Source organism: Protopterus annectens, chromosome 8.part0 (genome assembly GCF_019279795.1).
Source record: "Protopterus annectens isolate FY-2018-M chromosome 8.part0, PAN1.0, whole genome shotgun sequence".
In the NCBI taxonomy this organism is placed as follows: domain Eukaryota; kingdom Metazoa; phylum Chordata; order Ceratodontiformes; family Protopteridae; genus Protopterus; species Protopterus annectens.
Window position 1 is genome coordinate 1,482,122,540 of NC_056741.1, and position 18,996 is coordinate 1,482,141,535.

The 18,996-nt window shown below is 36.6% G+C and overlaps 1 protein-coding gene across 1 annotated transcript in view; it reads right to left on the bottom strand.

Annotated features, from left to right (window-relative positions):
- The window catches only part of DRD2 (dopamine receptor D2), a 1,643,650-nt gene that overhangs the window by 254,590 nt on the left and 1,370,064 nt on the right, over positions 1-18,996 (bottom strand). Inside the window, exon 5 of the mRNA XM_044081065.1 lies at positions 17,518-17,654. Within this exon, the coding sequence (XP_043937000.1) occupies positions 17,518-17,654 (137 nt within the window). The remainder of the gene's footprint in view (positions 1-17,517; positions 17,655-18,996) is intronic.

Sequence of the window (18,996 nt, forward strand, 5' to 3'; positions counted from 1 at the left end):
TTATGGTCTGATTGATATTTGTGATAACATATTTATTTCATATGTCATTACTTAAATATTTTGTACCCCAGGTATGGAAGAGGGCAGTAGTTGCAGCAATTCACAAGGGGGGAGATGATAGTATAACAAGCTTTCTTCTATTAAGATTGATTAGCATATTCTTCCATATTTACCAAACATATACCTAGTATGATATAAGTTTAATAATTTGCACCCACACTGATTTACAAATAATTGCTCCTGTTTAAAAAAAAATGTTCAACTTGTATGGGCCGTAGTTGATGCAGTATATTCAATACTCATGTGGAATATTTAATTTAAGCCAAAGCTTTTGGCTTTGTTACTCACAAAAAACTGTGAAAACTATATGTGATTTAATGTTGATGGAATTTATTAGGAGCTGGTTATGCAACTAGATTAACAAATGGTCATGTGTCGTCAAAATAAACACGTGTCCATTCAGTGGTATACAATACAAACATGTGTCCAGTCAGTGGTATACAATAAAAACATGTGCCATTCAGCGGTATATAATAAAAATGTGTCCAGTTAGTGGTGTACTTACTGAAGGGTTCTCCAGGACCTCATTCTAGAATTATATCCGCTTCATACATTCATGGATTCATTACCAGTTATGAGGAAATGTTGATGTTTGATATTTGCTAAAGAATCAGATGTGACCATGGTAATAGAAAATGCTGATGCCCTTGGTCTTTTCAGCACCTGTTAAATGTAATATTTGAGTAGTCAATATTACATCACCCTAATTTTAGCACGAAGAAGTGTCCAGTTAATGCACACTTACCTGTATGCGATTAACAATAGTGGACTTGGCTAGGATCAGCAATTTTTTTGACCTGCATTTCTACATGAATACACACAGTACATTAAGGCTGATGTTCATATGCTTAATAGTGACCTTTTGAGTGTTATAACAACTAGCTCACATTATTAATTTCCAGGCACCCTAACATTTTTTCCCTCAGTGCTGCCCTATACTATGATCCATTTTCTTACTTTATGAAGTATATCCAGAGGTGAGAACTTATAACAATGATTTGTATAAGAAATACAAAATAATTTCTGTGAGTGGGTTTAATATAGCAAGCATCTGACATATGTGCAACTATCTATTATGGACATGAGAGGACTTCATCTTGATTTTAAATGCTTTAAGAATGTATTCTTAGGCATGCTGTACTGGATTTAAATTAAAAGAAAAATAATCCTGTACTTACCTTTGAAAACTACTCTTTAAGTTTAATATTTAGATTCCTCTAATTTTGAGTGGACAAATTATGGAGCAGCCTGCCAACATGCACAATATCTTCTAGCACTGGTACTGAATTCAAGTTAACTTTTGACTTCTTTTTCTTACATAAAGTACATGAACTATTATATCCAGAATACACATTCCTAGAGGACTTCATATGAGATTCTTGAGTCTATTTACTTTATAACATTAGGAAAGACGTAGGGAAAAAACATAGTGATCATTATATTTAATCTCCTGCATATTTCACAAATGTACCCCTTGTATTTTCATTAAAACCGACTCTGGGATTCGTAAAGGTTACCACTAAGTGCACACACTTTGTATTCCACAACATCTCTACCACATTGTTAGTGTTATCTACTTACTCAAAAATATCACACTAAGTCTACACCTCAAGTACACTTAGTGGTAACCTTTATGAATCCCCACACTTGTTTCCTTCTATTTGTAACCTATTGTATGTTCTGAAATCACATTCTATTACTTTTCTGTTTAAAAGTATAAATAATATGCATAAGTAAATATTAGCATGCACCCCCTGCCCCATGTTACCCGTGTTTTATCCTGTTTCATTTATAAACCTAAGATACAAGAATATTTTTCAAGTACTAACAGACAACCCTAATATCGCATCTGATCTAAAAGACTTTTTGGTATATTCATTTACTTCTACCCTGTTAAAACAACAGTTGTACAACGGTATTGTCAACTGAAAAAAGTTTCTTTTAGCGATGCCTTCCCATACTGCTCTAAGACAAATCATGCTTAGTGTAATGGTATATATTTTGCTTTTCAAAGAAAATAATACATCCTAACAGCTATTAGTACTTTGTTTGTTCTTCATATCCTTTACTCTGCATTGGTACTATATAACATTTCCACGGTTCTCCCCATATATTTGTTTCTCCTAAATAACAGTTGGCAATTTATTATTTACATTTGCTCTGCAACATACTGGTTAAATGTCTGAAGCCAATATGTAGAAGATATCTGCCTTCCTTTTATATCTGTACTTTCTATTTTATTGTATAAAATATGTACAAGCTTAAATTCTCCATATGTCAGACTTCCTTTTAGGATTTATTAAAATGTCTGAACTTTTTATGGCAGAGACCAATTTTTATGAAATGTATAAAGGAACTGACTGATCATACCCATTTAATTTTCACTTAAAAAGTTAAATACCTTTTCTTAGAGAATATTTTGCATTAATATGGATTCTAACCTGGGATTACTAATGTTCTTCGCTTGGTTCTGATTATAAATATCACTTACAATTACAATGCGGGTATTCTAATGAACATGGTTATCATCTGACTGTATAGGTAGACATTTATTTATTTATTGACACTTGATTATTGGGAAAGTCTGACTGGGTAAAAGCCCATTTTCATTGGAGGCCTGGAGAGAAAAGCTCCAAATTATTGCAAAACATTTTAAGAACAATCATTTTTCAGTCTTCAAAAAATAAAACAAATACATCTGCAGATTAAATCATTATAACAAATGACACATAATATAAAAACATTGTTTAAGAATCTGTACAAGTTATATGACAATCATTTAATATTTAGAGAAATTTTACACATATTTGTTTATTTGACTCTAATATGTACTAATTTCTTAAGCCAATTCTGCAGGTGCTTTGTGCATGTTTACTCATTTTGTATTTAAAAAGCTGAACTTGTGCCAGTCATCTTCATTGTTAATAAAATGTACAGGCTTCTAATACTCATTTTGTATTAAAAAAAAGAAGGATGTATGCCAGTGGTCTTTATTCTGAAATTAAAAATATGAGTAGCTAATAATGTGTATAATTTTTCATAATACCTTATTAGATTTTGCTCAGTACTACTCAATATCTGTGCGTGAGGCAGAGTGGTGCACTTTTGTGGCTGATATATTTCTGGTTGCACAATGCTTTGTTTTTTTACAATCACTTTGTATGACAACTTAATATTGTTAAATGATTACTTCTGAATCTTCAGATTTATGCTGCTGTTAAATATCAACAAATAATGCATTCTAGCATGTTTTGCTTAACCCCTAAATATGAACAAGTCCCTATTCATACCTTACACTTCCTTACTCTTTCTTCTTTACTCATTTTTTTACTTAAACCATTTTCTCTCCCCGGCTCTCTTTCTAAACATGGTATAAACCTGTTTTATTTCTCTTATTTATATTGCAATTCCTCTTTGTATTATACTCAGTTGCATTTCATTTCTCTGTAAACTGGCTACAATTTGTTTAAATATTAAATCATCATTATATAAATTGTATCTATTCTTAAGCAATGTTTTCAAATGATGTCTAATTTGGTTTAACTATTTAAACTCTCCTTGTTAATAATAAGAAATTAATAGTAGGCACTAAACAGCCTATAATTGCAAAGTACCTTGCTAAGGAAACAGCTCCTGTACTTTACAAAGAAAAAAAAAAAGCCCCAAACCAGGCATGTCCAAGGGTCAGCTTTCGGTGATTTCTCCTGTCCACCTGGTGAATCTGGGCATACTGGGGCAATGCAGCAATTGCCTCATGTACACAGACAACCCTCTCCTCCTACCACCCAACACTACAACCTGTGAGAGATGCACTTACATAGCCAAAATGGAAGCAAAGTTCTCTCTACCCAAGATTGTGCTAAACAGTCAAGAGGAGAAGGTTAACACCCACACTACACCTCAAGCAACACATAGCCCTTCTAAACCCGCACCACCAACACCCACATATAGCAACACTAAATCCACATATGCAGAGGCCCTTAACTGTAACCTGCCCAAGCAACAAAGACCTCTGAAGCTGAAACGCAAACAAACACCAATCACAACCAATGTGTCACATAGTTCACAACACCAGTGTGCCACCCAGCAACAGCCCCTAAGGCAAGACAATGTACCTAACACTTTAGTCATAGGTGACTCTATAGTCCGGCACACTGATGTCCCTCTCACCAGGTTGAATAAGGAAAAAATTACAGTCAGCTGCCTGTCGGGTGCCAGGATTCGCCACATAACGCATGCACTCAAGTCACTCCACAACAAGTACAAATATGACTCTGTCATTGTCCATGTTGGAGTGAATGACTTGAGACGTACCTCCCTGGACTACATGAAAAGAGACATGGAAGAGCTCTCGGATCATGTGGCCCAGGCAGGTATGACCCTAGCCCTGAATAGCATCCTGCCTTCGCCCAGAATGATACCACAATATAAGGATAAAATGATTGACTTCAACAATTGGCTAAGCTTCTGGTGTCATTCAAAGGGGATCCAGTATCTGTCTGCCTGGGATGACATGATTGACAGACCACGATGCTTTGCCAGAGATGGTCTGTACCTGTCGCCCCTGGGATTCAGGTTACTGGCTAAGGCTCTTGCCACCCCTATAGTGCCTTTTTTAGGCAAACTTCAAAAGACAAAACCACCACCGTAACAGGTACAAGCATGCAAAATCTGAAGGTAATGCTACTCAATGCTAGAAGTCTAAACCTCAAAATGCACTCTCTCGAGGCACTCCTAAAAATGGAGAACATCGATATCTGTGCAGTAACTGAGACCTGATTCAAGGCTCCAGAGAGCACCCCTGCAATACCAGGCTACAACTCTTACCACACTTTTTGGCCACCAAACCAGGACCGAAACACTAAAGGTGGAGGCGTGTCAATATTCACCAAGGATATTCACACCACCAGGCTAGTTGGCCAACACAATGTGTCTGAAATTCTCCAAGTGCAACTAACACTAGGTAAGACTGCAATCCAAATTGTAGCTTGCTACAGATCCCCCACCATACCCCAAGATTCTCACTACACCTTTTTAAACATACTGGAAAATATTAAGATAGAACCAAACACCCTAATACTGGGTGATTTTAACTACCCTGCCATTAACTGGGAAAACTATTAATGTCCCAACACCTTTGCGCAACGGTTCTTGGAATTCATAAATTCCAATGCCTTGGATCAACTAATCCATAGTCCCACCAGGGGCTCCAATATCCTAGACCTGGTCATTACCAACATGGCAAATCAATGCTCCATACCTATGGTCACCCCCTCGTTAGTCAGGTCTGACCATAAGCTAATCACCCTTAACATCCACATCCCACCCCAACCCCAGTAAAGAAACCACCATAAAAAACTTCTCCAAAGCCAACTTCATGCTACTCAAGTCAGAAGTGACAAACTTCATGACACCCATGCAGACGGGAACTGAAAGTTCAACTGCTGAATCCTACACTAAGGCACTGTACGAGCACATCCACTCATGCATGAATCATGCCATCCCAAATAGAACCAAAATGCTCTCATCCAAAAAAAGGAAGCAATCTGGTGGTCCCCTGCCATAAGCAAACTTTACAACAAAAGGAAGAAACTTTTGCAGAAAAGAGGAAAATCCCAGGATGCAAAAACTCCTTACTAGCCTCAGTAAGAAACTGAGATGCCTCATAAAATCCTCCAAAGCTAGTTATGAAAATAAAATTGCCAAAGATTCCAAAGACAACCACAAAGCATTCTATAACTATGTCAAGAATCTAAATGGCAATGCTCAGATCTGCTCTGAGCTAAAACAGAATGGCAATAAATATACTGATCCAAAGGATATTGCCAATATCCTGGAAGATCGATTCAGTGCCAACTTCACCCCCCCTCTCAACCCCTAAATGGCCCATCTCAATACCGGAAGATTGCCAAATTCCAGTAATAACGGCCACACAGGTACAAAACACACTCTCTAAAGCCAAGAATACAGCATCCATGGGACCAGATGACATCCCGGGCTGTGTACTACATGAACTACAATATGAACTGGCACCTCACTTAAGTGTCATGTTTAATCATAGCCTCACCTCAGGTTTCATGCCCACTGAGTGGCGCAGAGCTACAGTTATCCCAATCCACAAGGGGGGATCCACCTTGGATCCCGGAAACTACCGTCCCATCAGTCTGACAAGCCTTATCTGCAAGGCCATGGAGCGTATTATCATGGAACTTATAAACAAAGACATTGGCAACCTTCAAACACTGGACCCCACCCAGTTTGGGTTTGTGAAGGGCCGATCTTGTCTCCTGAACCTGATTGACTTCTTTGAATCAGTCTCCAAAGCCATGGACAAGGGTAAGGTGGTCCACACAGCCTATCTAGACCTTGCCAAGGCCTTTGACACCATCCCCCACTCTGGAATCATAGATAAACTTACTAAGTTGGGTATTAATCCCTATGTCACCCAATGGGTTGCTAAATGGCTTACTGATAGAACCCACACTGTAAAAGTAGCCGACTCCAAATCCAGCTCCAGACAAGTGACAAGTGGAGTACCTCAGGGTTCAGTCCTGGGGCCGCTCTTGTTTGGCATCTACTTCTCTGACGTACAGGTCAACACTAAGGGACTCTGGCTAACAAAGTTTGCAGATGACTGCAAACTGGGAGCCATTATTGAATCCCCAAATGATGTGGATACTCTACAAAAGGGCCTTACAGAAACAGATGCTTGGTGCCAGAGCCATGGGCTCAAGCTCAATGCCAAGAAATGTATTGTTATCTCCTTTGGGAAAAAACATGTATCCATGAATTACCATATAGGTGGCAGTACACTAAACACAGAAAGTGTGATAAGAGACTTAGGGACACAGGTGGACAGTGGTCTCACCTTCGATAACCACATCGCCACAACAGTCAGGAAATCCTTCTATGTGGCACACCTCATCACGAAGGGCTTTTCATCCAGAAAAAAGGAGGTCATTGTCCCACTGTACTCATCCCTCATTAGACCCATTATAGAATACAACGCCCCATTTGGTATGTACCTCTCAAGACATCTGCATCAACTGGAAAGACCTCAGAAATACCTCACTAAAAGAATCACAGGCCTAAAGCAGATGCCCTATGCTGACCGCCTTAAAAAACTCCAGCTATACTCTGTCGCATATCGTCTACTCAGAGGCGATCTCTGCTTAACATACAGGGCCATGTCAAACCCAGAGCTGTTGGACATGCTACACTTAAAGAAATCCCAATCCCTCGGAGCTACGCGCTCCAGGGATCTAAACCTTGTCATCACAATAAACAAAACATGCTGGAGGGATAGGTTCCTGACCCAGAGACTCCCCAGACTCTGGAATAGATTGCCCATACATGTCAAGCAGAGTGCCTCTTTGGACCTCTTCAAGAGGAACCTTGACGTTTGGATGGGAGAAAGGAAATTCAACCCAGGGATCACGTCAGTCGCCCTGCTAGACAGGGGTCCAGGAAAGTAAATAATGTGGGAAGAAATAGCCAGGGAATTGTTATGGCTAGGCTTGTATAGGCCCTAGGGCTGATAGCTTAGTACCAACCTATGAACCTATGAACCTATGAACTGTAGTTGTTTTTTGTATTATTTTTGAAGATTGCAAAATTATTTTTATTAAAATAATGTTCCAATACTGTGCAGCTTTTCTCCCAGGGCTTCTTCTGAAAATGGGCACCTACCCAGTTGGCCTTTCCCAGTAATGGAATGTCAGTAAATAAATATCTTACTAATAAAATATTTGTTATGAACAATTTCACATAATTTGTTACTTGAATGGCTTTGTCCCTATAGTGCAAAGTATTTTATATATTGATGGAACATGATACACACACACACACACACACACACACACACACACACACACACACACACACACACACGTGTGTAAGTGTTGGTATCTTGTATGTTTTCAGTGCTATGAGATTCAGTATTTTGAGTTTTCAGTATTTTGAACTTTCAAGATTTTGGTCTCAGGATATGTAATATATATATATATATATATATATATATATATATACATATATATATATATATATATATATATATATATATATACACACACACACACACACACACACACACACACACACACACACACACACACACATATATATATATATATATATATATATATATATATATATATATAAAAATATAAATTTGGCTTGTAGATGAAGCATACTAGGCCAAACCAGCATGATAGCTGCCTGCCTGCTATGCTTGCACATAATGTTTATTTCTGCAGCAGTATACCTCCTTATGTTTCTTTTACAGAATGAAGTTTTCCACAGTTTGGATATTCAGAATTTTGGTTATAGTCTACTCTAGATGTCCTGCTTTTCTGTGAAGAGCTTGTTATCCTTCCTGACATTTCTCTTTTCTGACTTCATGTCTTGTCCCCAAGTTCTGCATCTCCCCTTTTTGTGTACGAAGCTTCAGATATATATGTTACTTGCCTCTGTTGACATATTTGAAGTTAGTGTAAGCTATGTTGCTCTGATTTTTTTCCTGGCTTATTTGTGTGTCTCAAGTTTAACTATTAAATGTGGTTGCATGTGTCATAAAGTAATAATATGTTAATTTTGAACACAAAATCTCTAGTATTCCATCAATTTTATGTTATTCTTACTAGTCTGCTTTTAAATATTCTGTACATGCCACTCTTTAATTTCATATTGTTTGTGAGATTTACTACTGCTGAATTATGCAGAATTTTAGATTTCTTTATTTGTCACTGTTGTTGACACTGTTTTAACCTAGATTGTATATTGTGACATAGCTAGCACTCTTTCACTCCTTAGTTTCCTAGAATTACATTATTTACTGAAATCCATTTTTAAAGGACATCCGTGGGTAGATATCAAGAATTACATCTGGATAACTATATTAAGACTAAGGATACAGAGATGCAGTGGTTGAAGACCTTTGCATGGGTGGGGTAGGGGGCATAACCCATTAGAAAGCCAAGGAAATTTAAGAAACAGCATTAACATTTTTAATTGTATAAGGAGTACTGGACTGGTGACTAAATAAAATAAACGAGCCTCCGTGAGGCTAAATCAAGTCACAGTATAAGCACAGCACTGGCACGTAGTATAGTAAAAAGTTCACTTTAATTCACTCCGTTTTCACATAAAACAAAACATATGGTTAAGCGCTTTCATCTAACACCGTAGATTTCTTCAGAACCATCTTTCATTAAATCAATCTCATTTATATATACTTCTCATTTAAACAATTACCAACTCATTAAAATCATGTGATAAAGAACAATTTCGTTAGCTCATTAATTCCTTAAAGTGCACAGTGCTAAATTCCCTATATATGCCTATCTATACTTATATCTGTTGTTTAAAAACTAAACTGTTGAAATTACTAATAAATACTTTTTTAAAAACTTTTATAAAAACTGTCCTAATTTCATGTACTATACCTATTGTCTTTGTACTTAACTTACTGTGTTTACTTGGGTAAGAGATATATGTATATATATTCCTGTCACACTAATACCATCATATTAATAGCTACCTTCTCAGTATACATTATCTATATTATGTACTTCTGTTCCTCTCTAACTATATTATTAATATTTAGATCTAATCTTCTAATATTAACTTGTCCACTCATAAAATAGTTTTAATGGAAATATATTCATTTAACCCCGGGTATACTGAGGCGTTCAACTTAATTTGCCACCTAGTTTCTTTTTCTAATAATTTGTCTTTTATATTCCCTCCCCTGGGGTTAACTTTAACTTGTTCTAAAATTGCAAACTTAAATTTCCTACACTTTGTGCTAGCCATACAATGTCTCCATAAAGCATTATTTTCATCCTGCTTCCTTATTCTATAATAGTGCTCGTATATTCTGTTTTTTAACAACCTAGATGTCATCCCCACATAATAACATGGGCATGTTGAACACAGAGCTAAATATACAACGTTCTTAGTTCTACAATTCCCTTTAATGAACCTAACTTTTGTTTTCTGAACGTTTTTCAATGTGACGCTATCAACCTCCATAATATGCTGACACTGATTGCAGGATCCACACTTAGTAGTCCTACCCATTATCTTATGATTATCACCTATCATAGTTTTAAGCCTGCTTTTCAAGTTTTGTCCATTTCTATAAACAAATGAAGGTCTGGAACCCAATATTTTACTAATATCATCTTCAGTTTCTATTATGTTCCAGTTTTTCATTATTATGTCTTTAAATTTACTGACCTCAGGTGCATATTGTATGACGCAAGCTCTCTTATATGTAGTGTTCACTTTAGTCCTTTCTCCTACTCCTTCTATATTACCCAAAATAGGCTTATATTTTTTTCCCCACTCTTGTTTAACATATTTTACTGTATCAGATACCATCCTGACAGGATAACCTCTGTCAAGGAACATGGCGGCTATATGATTCAGTTCAACTATAACGTCCTCAAACCTAGATGTCATCCTAGCCGCCCTAATGCATTGACCTTTAATAATACTTTTCTTCTGATACTGGGGGTGGCAACTATTGTACTCAAGATAATCATTGCTAAAAGTATCCTTTCTGTAAAGGTTGGACTTAAATTTGTTATTCTCTATGGTTATTTTTGTGTCCAAATATGCTATACTCTGTCTATTCCTGATGGTAGTAAACCTTAAATATTCATTTCTACTATTGAGGTACAAAGTGAATTCATTCAAAAGTTCCTCACTGCCTTCCCAAATGAAAAACACATCATCCAAAAATCTGAGGTAACATTTTATATATTTATTCCATTCTGTTCCCAAGATGTATTCTTCTTCCCAATTTAGCAAAAACAAGTTTGCAAACATGGGGGCACAAGCCGCCCCCATGGCTACTCCCTTGCTTTGCCTGTAATATTCACCCTGAAACATGATGAAATTGTTTTTCAATACTACCTCCATAAATACCAGGATGACACTTATTTTATCCCAAGATATTTCACTATATTTTCTCATACTCTCTTCAAATCTTGTTAAACCCTCTTCTTGAGGTATACAAGAGAATAGGTCTACTACATCAATTGTAACCAATAGGCAGTTGTCACTTATATATTCATCTTTGAGCCTGGTTAAAAAATCCCAGGAGTCCTTAACTATATGGGGGATGTGGGAATAAATCCCTTTCAACCACCCGTCAACTACTTTACCCATTTCAAATGTTTTTGAATAGCTTCCTGAAATGATTGGTCTAAAGGGTGGTTCCTGTATATTTTTATGGATCTTGGGTATGCCTATTATAGTTCCCACTATGGGATACTCGATTTTCACATAATTATACATCGTCGTATCTATTCTACTGTCCATTAATAAATCCTCTAAAATTAGATTAATTTTATGATATGCTATATTCACCTCATTCAATGAGGCAACTATATACTTTCCTGAATTTAGCAATATATTCATGATTTTGTTGTTATAATCTTCTGTGTAAAAAATCTGAAATGTCTGAGAGATATGGACCAGGAGAGCAACGGTGGATGTAGAACAGGTGATGCAGACACACTAGGAGAGTGTACAATGTCAGATGTCGAAACCATCACAGGAAAAAAAGTGAAGACCATGAAGTGCATAGGGAGGCCACACACCAGCAAAAGAGATGACAATGACATAAACAAATCACAAAGAGAACTACAAGGAAATAAGAACAGAGACAAGATAAAATGAAAGTTATATTAAAGTGACAGAAGAACGAGAAGACTATCATGGCTGCTTCTGATAAAAACAGAGGAAGAAGCTCAGACAGACAAAGGGGAACTCCAAGAAGATGGGAGCAGGTGGCAGATGCTTCAGATGAATAAGAAGTGAAATGCTGGACAAATAAGGGTCTAAACAAGCTGGATAGAAGCATTTATGATGAATGGTGGGGTCAGAAAAGTAGGAGGTTCTAATATAGAAGGACTAGAAGAAGGGATACATTAGTGGAATAATGCACACCGAAAGGCAAGTGACTATGGGCAGGGTATGAAAGCAGTGTTAAATGAAACAGGTGCTTACCTTATGAAACAAGCAATGGGTAGAAATTCCCTGGACAGTGATGGGTGAATTTGGGGGGGGGGGTCTCCAAAGTAAGCAATACATTTTCAGGACTGCTTAGTGATGTACAATAAACTCAGTAAACATACATGTAATATATATGTATGCATGCATAAGAAGAAATAAGTAATTATCGCTGATGTAACAACTAGAAGGCAAACCATGAATGTATTGCAGAGAAGCAGGAAAAAAAATAAGTCAGAGAATGACCCTTAGACAACTGAAAATTAAAATAATGGAGGTATACTATTATTATAGTAAAGAGCTGTAAGATTGTAAGCAAAGAAAACAACGTTAGACTATCGTGCAAATGAAGCTGATGCAACAGACAAATGTGCAGTGGTGGGTTGGGAGACCAATGAATGGGAATGTTATGATATGCAAAACAGTGTAAGAAACTTCTCTGTGTGGATAGGCAGTCTGTTTCCAGTCGTAAATCCTTTATTATGTAATAAAGGATTTTTGACTGGAAACAGACTGCCTACCCTGCTTGGATTACTTTCAAATACTTAATAATTCTGTACAATAATTCAAATTACATATTATATATTTTTTATTATTTTTTTTGACTTAGGACGAGTTTAATTTCACTACTTCTACTACCATTATCTGATCTGATTAATATACAGTGATTAACTAGATATATATGGATTGAAAATCTTCCACACAGAGAAGTTTCTTACACTGTTTTGTTTTTTGACCCACTACACTTGTTTAGTAGGTTGTTTGAGACTTCGGGGATATCACAGTGTTTTCTTGGAATGTTATGTTATAAGACAACTGTGACATCAGTACTGGGTTGACATGCAATGTATTAGTATGAGGGACAGCTGGAAGGAAACAAACTAGGGAGCATGTTATCTCATCGAAGGTAGTGTCAGCGAACAGGGAGCATGTCATCTCATCGAAGGCAGTTTCAGCGAACACATAGAAATCAAAGGCAGTTTGCCAAAAACACTTTTGTTGACGGTGGAGACTACCCTTTTCTCCATTGTTTTGTGAACTTGGAGTTAGTATATATAATTCTGGGGGGGTGAGGGTATCCCCCCATGTCTGAGGTGCTCCAGGGGATTGCTCCTCTGCAAAAAAAAGAAATCTTTTAATGTTCACTGAAGGTGGTTTCAGCAAACTGTCTTAGAGTTTTTCTGTGTTCATCCAAACTGCTTTTGACGAATTGACGTGACTTGACAAAGTAAAGTTTTAAAAAGACCATATTCAGGTAATACCTGTGCAAGTGCAGGATTCAAAAGGTACGGATCCTCAGGCTGTGGAGAAAGATGAGGAGGAGTCTGAGGATGGGCAAAAACAAGGAAAATACAGATAATTGCACGGAACACTAGGGGTTCATCAAATTCTATTTGAAGGAGCAGGATACAAGAACAGTTAGAGAGGAATGATGGTGACATTGTTCTATTATGAGAACAAAACTGAAAATCAGACAGTGGGAGATGATACTGTGGAAGGGAGGTAAATAACAAGGCAGTATGTGAAAAAATGGGAGTAATTACTGTATTTTGGAGTGGCCTTGAGACAACCACAGAGTAAAAAAGTAGGACAGGCAGATGCTTCATCTGGCAGGGAAGGGTGAAAGGCTCATGTTGGATTAAAGGAAACAAATATGTACCAAACAAGGGGTGAAGAGAGATGGAAGAGAGATATAGGGAGGTAACAACAAGGTCACCACTGAACCTGAAAGAAAAGAGTTGTGCAGAGGAGGGGCATTAAACAAAATGATGAGAAAAGAACTAGACCAAGGAATTAAAAGGGAAGGCAGCTGGACATATGGAGTGAAAGGTACCAACCAAGAGGAAATATACCTTTACATAAAACATTTTATACAGGCAAATAGGATGGACATGTTCATAGGGAAGGGGAACCTAATGTAGATAATGGAAGAGCTCCAAATACAAGACAGACACGTATTACATCATGCAGCAGTGAGACTTAAGGCACATGTGAAGGATCAGAAGACAATGAAAAGGTGGTGCAGGTGAACTAGCTGTAAATGGAAGGAAATATAGAGGGCAAAAAAACACTGCAATGACTAGTAAAGGAGTCAAAAAAGGACAACATGAAAGACAGGGACAAATGAGAAGAAATGAATGTGGAAGCGAAATCCTACATATCAGGGAAAAGGCAATAGGAATGGAATTATGGAGTAAAAGTACTATAGCACAAGAAATTTAATAATGGTACTGGAGGGACTATTGGTGGATAGTGAGGAAGGTGATTAGCTAACTCGGAAATGCACGAAGAAGCAGGCAGAGAGCAAGGCACTGATGAAAAGGGAAAGAAATGGAGAATATTTAGAAGCTGAGCTAATTAGGGATAGATTTAAGAAATAGTACAGGGAAATTTGTGAACAACAGGAAGGGAAATAAGTCTGGAGAATTTAACTTGGGAAAGAATATAGAGGGAAATACACTAGAGGATAAACAGGAGTAAATTGAATGTAGAGGTGGCAAGGTATAAGATAAGGAAAGTAGCATACACGATGAAGGGGATTAAAGCTGGAGGGCCACAAAGAGTCCCTCTGGAATTCTACAAATATGGAGGGGAGGGGAGGATATTTGGGAGGTCCTAGAGAAAGAATTCAAGAGAATACAGGACTTGGTCAAAATACCTAAAAATATGAGGACGGCAGAATAATCATGATGACTAAAGAAAGAGGACAAGGGGAGGAAGTGGGAAATCATAGACTTATCTCTTTGACTAATGTAGATATCAAGATTTTGGAAAAGATATTGACAGGAAGGAAATAATATAAGTAGAGTAAAATGGTTTTACGACAGGAAGGCAAACTGAGGGAACTACTAGAATTTATATACTGGAAGGGACAAGAGGTAGATGGACAATAAAGGAACCTGAATACATGAAGTGAAGTGAAGAGAACCCCCAAATTCTATGTGGAACAGAAGGGTGGAAGGCCAAAATAAGGAAGAAAAATTAAGAAATCTGGAGGAGACATGGGACAGCTCAAGAGAAATTGTTGGTATGCAGAGAAAATGATGGTAGGGAAAGATACATAAAATATTAGATGAGTTAATGAAATAAAGAATACTAGAGGCCCAATGGTGGTACTATGTGATACTCAGGAACATCTGGAAAAAGAACACAGAGAGTACAACAGGAAAAAATGATAAGGAGGGATGTCAAAAGAGGATGGTACTCTGGATGAAATAAAAGAGGTTACAGTGGCAAAAAACCCTTTGAAGAGCTAAGGAAAAGAAAATGAGAAAGAATCTGGAAAGGGAAAAGGGATGGATAAGAGTTATAGGATGTTGGAGGAAGAGAATTCAGCCTATAAGGCACATTCAGAAAGTACAGAAAGTGGGAAATCAAAAACTGAGAATACTTCATACATGGTATTTAACCACCATGAGATTGGTAAAATAGGGTAGTAAGAGCAATAATAGATGCTGGAAGAGGAAGGAGGAAGAGCCAGCAATAATGCACATTTTCTGAGGTTGTTAGTGTGCACAGAAAGCATAGGCACAGGGACTAAAAGTTTGGGAAGATGCATTTCAAAAGGAAAAAAAAAAACATATTTAAGAATTCTTTATATGGAGCATGAAGAAAGAAGACAGCATCTTGGAAGAAAGAGAAGTAAACAAGATCAGTTTGCTGAGTACAGAAATTAAAAGCATCATCACTCAAACTGGAAGGGATTAAAAACATGAGTTACAGAAGACGCTACTGGACATGGAGGGGAAAATGACACATACTTGCTAGAATGAAAAAATGAGGGTAACAAAAAATTAAAAAGTGATGAAAAGAGATATTACAATATTACAAGTGTAAAAATTATACCAGGAAGAAGGAGAAAGGAGACAATAAACCCAAAGGAAAAACAAAGGGAGAGATAGGGATTTGGGCAAGAAAGGAAGCAGGAGTTAATAAATTGAAAACCAAATGTTCTTAACATGCCATGGCTTAACGTGTAGAAAAATATCAGATCTTGCTGAAGATGTTCAAAAATCATCAATCATTTTTCAAAAAACACATATACAGTACTCTGAAATGTTGTACTATCATATTAACAATTTCAGCGTAAATTCATACAATTATAGTATATGTACAGGGACAGTCAAATCTAGAAGTGAAGTCAGTGGTCAGCCCATATACTTCTGGCCATAATTTGTTTGACTGCACCATCTTCTTTTGTGTTATTTCTTTTTAATTATATTTATTTTTTATTTATTATTTGATAAATGGGTGAATAGATTGGTGCAGAGACCCTTTTCAGCCATATCCCAGGCTCATATGCAATGAAGAGTAACAAACTTAAGTTATACACGTCAAATGTAAGAGTGATAGGTTTACATAATTGTAAAAGTTCACAGAGTCTTTTTATAACGCAGAAAGCAATTCAGTCCTTATACATTTCTAGTAAAGTAGGTTTGTACCAGCTTACACGGGTTGCAGTACTGTTTGTCTACATGAAATTGCTTCTTAAAGACTTAAATCTGAAATTCTTTGAAAAGAAAAAGAACAACTGAAATGGAAATTAATAAAAAAACAGCAGTGGCAGAGACAGCTCTAGAGACTAATAAGAGAACACAGTGGTAAAAAAAGTTAAACAGCAAAGGAAATGAGTTGAGAAACTGTAAACATTTTTGTAATTTTAAGCCTTTTAAATAGTTTCTCCATTATCCCTAAAGTATTTGCAAGCACCTTTCTTGAAGAGATGCACAGAAAGGGACTACTTCAACTTGATGAAATTGTCTTAATTCTTTGTTTCAGCTGGCAGATTGTTCCATTGAGGTGGGTCTGTCCATGAGAAGGGACTCTCACCAAAGACTGTTTTAAATAGGGACAACTGAGTGATATTAAGTTGCTCTGGGAATTTCTTAGAGAGAAATTCAGTTCCCTGACTGGAAGTTTTCTTTTTCTTTTGGGAGAGGGCCGTAGCTGTCATTTAGAATTTTATGCAGTAAGCAGCATAGAAAATTAGTGAACCTTTCAGTAATTTGGCAACAAATTTAGGTTATTTAGAAGTTTTCAGTTGTGGGGATCAGCAAGTAGGACACATCTGGCAATGCTATTTTTCTGTGATCTATAATCTTTGGGTGTTCTAATCAGAGTACAAAGAGAATACAGGAGATCAATATTCTCTAGGGAGGATATTACAGGAATCTATGATGTATAGTAGATCTCCTAACTAGATTTAAAAGAAGTATATGAATGTCAAAACTACTGACATTTATGGGACAGATCCAAATGTTTAACAGATGACATGATGACCTGATGAGTTCTGTTAAGCAACTCTAGAATGTTCTCCTTCATTCTGGTCATAACTTAAAATAATCAGTTGTTACCAACAAAAATTATGCAGATACAAGCACAGCAGACAGAAAAGTCTGAAAATAGTGATGGCATGAAATCTTCATGCTTTCTTACCTGTATTATTCAGTCCAAATAGAAGTGGGCATGATATTGCAAATGATAATACCCAGACCACAGAGATCATAACAGTGACTCTGCGTTTGGAGCTGTAGCGGGTGTTGTATAACATTGGCATTGCAACAGCTGTGTACCTGCAACAACACACAAAAAAAAGAAAGTGGACTGTAAATTTAATGAATGTCCTTTACTGAAAAGCATTGCTCAAATATAATTTAGTCTACATGGTTGATGAATGTGCATAATTTACAATAATATGCAGGATTCAAACATCATAAATAATTCCTTATCATTAGCTACTACAGTCACTTTTAAAATCTCTGAAATATGGTTGCATTGTTTATAAAATACAGTTTGGAAGCTTTTGATTTGTGCTGTCTGCCTTAGCATTCGGTTTGCTCAGTGGTTTTATTACACCTATGTACACCATTGCTTTCACTGCCTGCAACCGTTTGATGTCAACTTTATCAAAATGTGAAGTGAGTAGGTACCCGAGTGTACACAGCTAAAACGAAAGTTTTATTTTTCAGCTTCTGAGTACAAGAAATCAAAGACATACTGAAATATATCATATGATATGGTGTCTCTAAAATGCCCCACATTACTGTGTGTACTAATATAATCATCCTCTCTCTCTCTCACACAATACTTTTATTCACTGCATTAGGACAACCTGACCATTCTTACTAAACCTGTTTTCACACAAAACTGAAACCAGCACATTGAACTATTTAAAAACAAACCTGAATTTGAAATTAGATCCAAACACTCTGAAGTGTTCACTTTTAAGTATGTTTAAGTACTAAGAAGAAAAGAAAACATATGCTGTGTGCATTTTAATATAATTAACAGACTATGTTTTAAAATGTTTTTACAATGACCCTGAAATAATGGCAGCACAGTAACCCAGAGATTAGTGTTTCAGTTTTACAGCTCCGGGGAACAGAATTTAATTGTTTATTATAATTTAGAAGAATATCTTTGTTAATGTACTTTACTCTCTCTGCCCATACTCAGTGCAAAACCTTTTAAATATCATACATTCTTAGGCTTATGGCAACATTTTATTGGCCATCTCTTTGCATTAGGATTTCTTCATGAAAGGATGGCTTGAATCAGAGATAATTTGTTTTTCTCCAATTTTCTTCACTGAAAAATTATTCCTGACATTTGTCACAGTTTTTTTCACACAAACATAACTAACATTAGTTGCAGCTTTCACCTTAATCCAGAACAAGTGTTTTCTAACTTCTGTATGTGCTATATTTAAATCAGTGATGTATATTAAAAATGTTACCTTTTCTTAATTTGTGTATACCGTGCACTTTGAACATCACCTCAGAGGCTTAAAAGGCAGCTATAAGTTATTGTGATGCTCTCCCTTTCACTGTTTCCTTTGACTTTTCTGATGGATGCCCAAAGCACCTCGCTTTGGTTCATCACATTTAATCTTGCTATTAACTTACTTTTGCCTTC